This window comes from Capricornis sumatraensis, chromosome 4, assembly GCF_032405125.1.
Source record: "Capricornis sumatraensis isolate serow.1 chromosome 4, serow.2, whole genome shotgun sequence".
Taxonomy (NCBI): Eukaryota; Metazoa; Chordata; class Mammalia; order Artiodactyla; family Bovidae; genus Capricornis; species Capricornis sumatraensis.
The window spans coordinates 70,577,919-70,585,676 of NC_091072.1; the positions used below are offsets into that span (position 1 = coordinate 70,577,919).

Below are 7,758 nucleotides of genomic sequence, written 5' to 3' on the forward strand. Positions count from 1 at the left end.
AGAGAAACCTTACTTCCAAGTTCTTGATACTCATTACAGTTTTAAGACAAAAAATCAAGTGATTGAAATAAAAACTTAATGCCTACAGATTCAAAAAAAGGTTGGTCTCCAGGGAACGAAAACTTCCTGATAGATCTAAAGATAGTCCAACTCGTCAACTTTCTTAAAAACTTAAAATGTGGGGTAAGGTAGTTTGAAATAGCAGACTGCAGAGGTTTTTCATTCAAATCAAACCCACAAAAATGGTAATTCAGAGACTAATTTAGACATTTATTCAACAAATTATTTAATAGGCACCTAATAAGCTCAAAGTATTGTTCTAGGCACTGGAGATACAGTCAACAGGAGACACCTCTCGTGGAGGTACACTGTGGTGGGAAAGATTCTCAGACACATGTACTCATCAGTACTTCAGGTGAAAGATGGAAAGGTGGGTCACAAGAATTGGTTACTTCATGTAAGAGAATGGGAAATTTCCTTACTCATAATTTTGGTTAATAATGGACCCGATGGATTCACAAGCTTTCTTTTACCAAGGATGGAAACAGGCTAGAGAAAAATACAAACACTTGCTGAAAGAGTTAAACTACTGCTTTCAAACACATTTTTAGGCTTATTACCTTTGCAAAGGTGAAGTACCTCCTTTAGTCTTGTGGCTTTTTTTGAAGCTGGAAATAAATGACTGGTAAAAGCTCGTTCACTCCTAGGTGAGGCCCACTATGCTCAAGAACACAACAAGGAATGAGGGTACAATTCTGGTGTACCAGACACCTGGCTATCATTAACTCCTCTATTTCCCATTCTCAAGCTTCATCTGGTAAAGAACAACCAACAGCATCAAGTTATTTACCATAAATATCATGAAGGGAGACAAAGAAAACAAGGCACAAAACCAAGTTAAATGCATTTTATTTTTTTAAAGTTCATTCACAAAATTGAATGATCGATTCAAGCTGCACAGCAGGTAGCAAATAACTGCATGGCAGTAACAAGCACCAAGAGGCTCGGATAAAGGTCCTCATAAGGATGTTTCTGCAAAAAGGAAAAAGAAAAGTACATTAAGCAGATGAAAGAGTCTACGATCATAACCATTCTCTTGACTGAGAATCCAATTGTTTTAATAGTGCTTGCTGGCTAGTCTATTAGGTACGTAACAGATCAAGCTATGAGACCTCTCTAGTCTATGAGGGACAGCTTGTCATTTTTCTTTGGGAATATTAAGCATTGTTACTTATAGCTTACCTTTTTATCCACGAGCTTGGACTGGATTTCTGGATTTTTTTTAAGAGTTGATATGCCTGTGGTAGCAGAGTCCTCCCTAGAAAAGTAAACAGCCTTTAGAACTAGCTTTTTTTCAGAGACAAGTTCCATCTCAGGCTAACCCCCCACCTCCCACTAACGGCCCACCCAACCTCCCACAAGCATTTGGGGGAAGATTCTAATATTACTTTGAGCCATTGTTTTATGGAAATAGATCAAAAGAAGGTAAGAAATATAGAAATTAAAGGGTAAATATATATCACAGTAGAGGTAATTTAAAGAAAGTGCTCACTTCCTTCATTTGGGAGCCACCAAGAGTAGGGTGTCAATTTAAAGCAACTCAGTTCCAGAAAAACCAAGTTCAGCTTAACTGGACTAGTTTTGGCTCAATTTATTAAGGAAAATGAGAAGGCTGGATTTTAGAGAGCTATATGGATGTAAGTAAAATCTGTTCTTACCTATCAGCATAGCAATAAAACCTTTTCTCCTGGTTCTGACTGCTAGTCCTAAGAGTCAGGTGTGCCTTACTCTTGTCTGCCTCCTTCCTTGCGATGGTCACTGAAACTTCACTCTCCTAGCTTTCATGGAGTGCCGTGGCCTGCCCCTGGCTTATCTGTACTCCACATACCACAAGTGTCTACTCTCAGCTGTAGAGTGTCTGGGCTCGGAGCCATTCGCGCTATACTTGCTAGCAGTTCCTAGTAGCTGAACATCTCTCCTGGATCTTTAAAGGCATTGTCACGAATCCTGAGGTATCTGCAAACTCCCTCAATAGTTAAGGTTCCACCTGCCATTGCAAACTCAGCCAATATCAAGCCCATGGAACTATTACCCATGCTTTCCCACCCACCTCCACCTCCCACCCAACCCCACCCCAACCCTCCCCAAACTTCCAGGTAACACACCCATGGGATGGAGTACACAATCCTAGTGGTAAACAAATATCTATACTACTAGGTACAATGGCACTGAAATTGAGGGCTCAAAGGAAGCTATGTACAAATAACAATGATTGGATAATAACGTCATAAAGCTTTTAAAAGTCATTTTCTATACAAGCAACATTTTAGGATGGTTGTGTGATCTTGTGCTGTATTTAAAGGAAAACTGCAGTTAGCACATATTTAAGTAAACAATACAGTTTCTCACATGAAATTTTAATCTCCATATAGTAAGTGGTCAATCCATAAACCCCTAAAGACCCACCCAACCAGGACAGAAACTGCAGTTTTCCTTTAATGTAAGCCTGTTTTTGTGTTGAATAAAATTCTTAATGGCACTATTCAGTTTTAAAAAAGGTCTTCCCCCAAACTTCTAATTTGTGGATTTATGAGATGGCATTAGCCAGCAGCTGGCTTCTATTCTCTGGCAGAGTTTTGAACTTGAATTGATAGAAGCATTCAACATCAGGGGTAGAGGGTAGGGAAGGTCCAAAACTCTGCCAGTCCCGAATCCATACAGTTGTCATTCCATTCAAGAGGGTATTAAATCTTTTATTGATTACACATGATAATGGATGATACACAAGCTTCATTCCCATCTATAACTTTATCTGGTACCATAATTCAATTTAGATATATTGCATAGGATGTGCCAACAATCATTAATAACCAAAAAAAAAAAAAAAAAAACTCCATGACTTTGCATGGGTGACCCTTTTAATGGTGAACTCCAGGTCACAACACAGTAACTGTCAGTTCAACTACACCAAGGTTCTGAAGACAACAGCTTCTCCACCAAGCAGGTTTGTAAATAAATTTCAAATGAACCTGGCATCACCCTGAAGGAATTCTAACTTCACACTGTTGGGGTAGTTTACCAAAATGGCTTCAGAGTAGACTAACTTTACACAGCACATTAAAAAAAAAAAAAAAAAGACATTTATTCAGCGTCATGATCAGACTATTACATTTAGCAATCAACAGCATGGGTGCAAAAAAAAAAAATCTACATTAAAACCCTTTGTTGGAATGCTTTACACTTTCCACAGAACAGAAACTAAAATAACCTGTTATACAATTAGTCACAAGTACAGTCCTCGAGTTTTTTGCCCATACACATGAGTATTGTCTAAAACATGTCTTCTTTGTAGCAGCTAGGCCCTGCCACCACTGTGCTTGGCTGAGTTCACAAATCTGTTGTAACCTGTAGCTTCCCTGTCACTTCTCTGGCTCTCCTCTCCTGCTAAGCTTTGTTTCCTGTTGAACAATATGGAATAAAGTTGTTAATCTAAACATATTAAGACTCAAGGCTACAATCCAATAGCAAGTTGTTTCCCACAAATTTTGCTGATCTGAATATTAACTTAATATCCACAATTTTACTGTAATTATAATGTTAACTATGTTGCACTGCTCAGCTATATTAGGGTTACTGGGTTCATTATAAATTACAATTAAGTGAGAACAACAACAAAAAAAGGTGTTCACTTACCTGGCAGTAATTAAAACCTTCTGCCACTGCCATAGCTACTGCTGCTGCTGGAGCCACCATAGCCACCTAGAAACAAAATTTATTCTCTTAAGCTTTAGAAGTACGAACAGTAACCATGTTTTTTATAGTTGGGGCTTAACCTATTTATATTGCATAAGTTGAAAATCACAGGTTGGGGCTCATGTGATTTTCCCAACTCAAACTATTTTAACTCAGTCATTTTCCTCAACGTTTTAATTTATCAGCGTTTTGGTTTCTACATTTCCTAAACCGTATTAGTTTAGCCCTCCAATACCACATATATACCATACCTTGGTTTCGTGGTTTGGCAAAGTATTGGCCTCCACCACCATAAGGGCCAGAACTTCTCCCTCCAAAGTTTCCTCCTTTCATGGGTCCAAAATTTGAAGATTGATTGTTGTAATTGCCAAAATCATTGTAGCTTCCGCCACCTCCAAAATTGCTTCCTAAGAATGGAAAAGAGGACCTTTATATGTTATTCAGGGAAAATGAGAAATCCTAGTGTTCAGAGTAAAAAAGTTGCTTGATCTGCCTTGCTCCCAAACTTCTGTGGCTCCAATTTCAATTATCTTTGTATTTCATGTGCAAGGCATTCAACTGAATAATCCAGTAACTAAAACTTCACCCAACTCACCATGGTGTAACAAAAGGTATATATTCTCTTGCCTTTTAAGGCCTTTACCCAGCCAGGGGCACAGCAAACACATGCTGGATACATCAACTAAGCACCTAAGATCCCAAGAGTTAACACTAAATCCGGCTAGAAGCTAATCTAATTCCAATTGAAGACACCACTATCCACTTAACCATCTATCTATTTGGGAGTGAGGCGGCCCCAGCTTAAAGCTAGGAGGAGGTAGCATTGCAAGCCCATTAAAAAAAAGTACCATGCAGCACAACACACAATGCTTTAAGACCATCAAATCCTCCTAAGGATAAAGTCTAAAAGGCTAATCTAGCTATTGCACCAAGTACTTGGATCACTGGATACCTACCACTACCACCGCCAAAGCCGCCTCCGCCTCCACCGTTGTTATAGCTGTCATAGCTGCCACTCCCGCCATAGCCACTGCCCTGGTTTCCATAACCCTGTCCACCACTTCCATAGCCTCTGCTTCCTCCAGAGTAACCAGGGCCGCCTCCTCCATAACCACCTACAAGAATACAAGTCTTCTCAATAAGACAAAAGTATTCAGCAGTCAAATTCTGTGCAAGCATGGCTAAAGGCCTGCTCACAACATGCTATTAGATCATAGTTGAGCTTATCATGCACTAGGGTTTTAGTCTCTACTAACCTATCCTAAAGGTTGCCAAAATTTTTTACCTGTGGTTCTTTAACAAAACTTACCGTCATTACCAAATCCATTATATCCATCCCCACTGCCACCATATCCGCCACCACCGCGGCTGCCACCAAAGCCACCTAGAAGAAAGTGGAATTTAAAAACCAGGTCTAAAGCACATGGATTGCATACAAGTTACCTTATATTAAGTATAAATTTAAGGAAGCATTCAATTAGAACTATTCCTATATTTAACAGTTACTGGTTAGAGAGAAGCCAGAACTATATTTGGATTAAAATGTAACTTTGAACAAGTCATCAGGAGGTCATTACAATTTTACCATTAACTCTTTATTAGTAAATTACAGCCAAACATACCTCGACCACTGAAGTTTCCTCCACGACCAAAGTTGTCATTCCCACCAAAACCACCTCCACGACCGCCACCAAAGTTTCCAGAACCACTTCGACCTGAAGAATCAAGATGAAGTGTTGGGCTGTACAGACTATAATTATTCAAAACTATGTTTACGGTTTAGTTAAGTAGCAAACTTACCTCTCTGGCTGGATGAAGCACTAGCCATCTCTTGCTTAGACAGGGCTTTTCTCACTTCACAGTTGTGGCCATTCACAGTGTGGTATTTCTGAACTAAACGATTTTGAAAATAAACAGATCATCTCAGAATTCAGTATACAGCATAGATTTCAGAACCCTTAACAAATGCCAGCCACCTGATACTTACTGACAATCTTGTCTACGGAGTCATGGTCATCAAAGGTTACAAAAGCAAAGCCTCTCTTTTTGCCACTGCCTCGGTCAGTCATGATTTCAATTACTTCAATTTTCCCATACTGTTCAAAATAATCTCTCAGGTGATGTTCTTCAGTGTCTTCTTTAATGCCACCAACAAAAATCTTTTTCACAGTTAAGTGGGCACCAGGTCTTTGAGAATCCTAATGTAGAAAAAATTAACGTGTATTATCGAAACCTATTTAAGTGAGGAATATTAAATCTATTACACCCCCACATGTAAAGTCTCCCTAGTGGAAATCCTCCAAATGACTAATTCAAGGAGGAAAAAGGTACTTACTTCTCTTGAGACGGCCCTCTTTGGTTCCACAACTCTTCCGTCCACCTTGTGTGGCCTTGCATTCATGGCCGCATCCACCTCCTCCACCGTGGCGTATGTGACAAACCCGAAGCCTCTGGAGCGCTTGGTGTTTGGATCCCTCATTACCTTAAAATGTTTAATACGTGTTAAGACCCCAGAAATGGGTGATTTTCTACCTTGACTAAGATTAACAAGAAACTTTATTACCAACCTTTTATCTCAAGTCCTTCCATTTCCCACTAACCATCTGCAGTAAATTAGTTGGGTGCTTTTTTACTTAGTTAAAGGCACTCCATACTTACAGCTACCATCCTATTAGCATTCAAACAATAACCGCAGCAACTTAAGCCAAGGAAACAAACTAGTTCTACAGCCCTTTGTCTCTCGAGTCTTACCACACAGTCTGTGAGCGTTCCCCATTGCTCAAAATGACTCCTCAGACTCTCATCGGTTGTTTCAAAGCTCAATCCTCCGATGAAGAGCTTCCGCAGCTGTTCGGGCTCTTTGGGAGACTAGGAGTGGAGGAGGTAAAGAAATAAGTAGGGCTATAACGCAAATCATCTTTCAGTTGCAAAAAAAATAGATAGCAACGTACGAAGCACTTATTGTTCCTTTGGGGCGCAACAAACCACGTGCTTCTCCCCTCTGGGGGAGGCAGTATGTTGGGGGCTGGGTGGGCTCGGAGGCCCTGAGCGCATGCGTCCCTTACTCTCCCTCCGACGCACGCGCAACAAAAGGACTAGGAAAGAGAACTACATGGCCCACATCCGTCCGTAGGTACTCTTTTAAAAAGCAGCCATTGGGACAAGGTAAAAAACAGACTAAATGTGCCTAAGAGTTTTGCAAGGGGCACCGAGCAGGAGTGATTGGTAAGGGTCGCAAGACAGCAGCCTCATGGCGACGAGGACAAAATGGCGACCTCAACTCAGGGAGGGGGAGGCCCGGGCAGCGATCGAAGAACCGTCGACAGGACTGGGGCAAGCAGCCAAACAAACTGCACCCTGCTAAACTCAGGAAAGGAAGAGGAAAGGCTATTCAGCTGGAGAGAGCATCTTACCCACCTCTGATTTAGACATGACGGCAGTGGAGGCGGGGAAGACTTCAACGATGCTTTCTCGGCGGCGTCCACGGGCAGAAAGGAGTAACCTCACGAACGTATCTGCCAGCCTACCTTCGGCCTCCCTTTTTTATCCCGCCTCCGCGCTTTCGGCATTGGTAGACTCCGCCCCCGAATAGCTCTGATTGGATATTTGAAACAGCTTTCCCCTACCATTGGTCTCTGGTGCTGCATTGCTGTGTAACGTCATCCATTTGGGCGTTCTACGCAGTCTCCACCCCTCGGGGGGTCTATTGGCTCTCGAGTAATATTATTCTTAACTAGAGTGATTGGCTAGTAATTCAGTCATTCATGTTTGAATGTACTTGTTATTTAAAGAAACTTTTTAATCCTCTACGGCCTTAATTTTATATTCAGTTTACCTGGCAAACCATGATTAATACTATGCCTCAGAAAAGCAGTTAGCAAGTTACAAATTTTCGTTTTTTGACAAGGACTGCCTGCTGAGCGCATGTGTAGGAAAATGGCGAGTTTACGCAGGCGCGTAAGAAGTTCCGTTTGGCGCTAGGAACACGTGAAATGGCGGGCAGAA

The 7,758-nt window shown here is 41.1% G+C and overlaps 1 protein-coding gene across 4 annotated transcripts; it reads right to left on the minus strand.

Annotated features, from left to right (window-relative positions):
• Positions 1-916: 916 nt before the first annotated feature.
• HNRNPA1 (heterogeneous nuclear ribonucleoprotein A1) lies at positions 917-7,265 on the minus strand. 4 transcript variants are annotated; one of them, XR_011144813.1, is made up of 12 exons: positions 7,171-7,265; positions 6,505-6,621; positions 6,089-6,235; positions 5,741-5,951; positions 5,554-5,646; positions 5,376-5,468; positions 5,063-5,137; positions 4,710-4,868; positions 4,005-4,160; positions 3,694-3,759; positions 1,243-1,318; positions 917-1,032 (listed from the first exon to the last, which is right to left on the minus strand). XR_011144813.1 is itself a non-coding variant. In XM_068969844.1 (11 exons), exons 1-10 carry the CDS (start codon positions 7,183-7,185, stop codon positions 3,704-3,706), a joined length of 1,122 nt encoding a protein of 373 aa, XP_068825945.1. In that variant the 5' UTR covers positions 7,186-7,265; the 3' UTR covers positions 965-1,318; positions 3,694-3,703. The 4 variants fall into 4 exon arrangements, 3 of the variants coding, with proteins under 3 accessions (XP_068825945.1, XP_068825944.1, XP_068825946.1); XM_068969844.1 differs by having other exon boundaries at positions 965-1,318; XM_068969843.1 differs by lacking the exons at positions 917-1,032; positions 1,243-1,318 and adding an exon at positions 2,159-3,458.
• Positions 7,266-7,758: the final 493 nt, after the last annotated feature.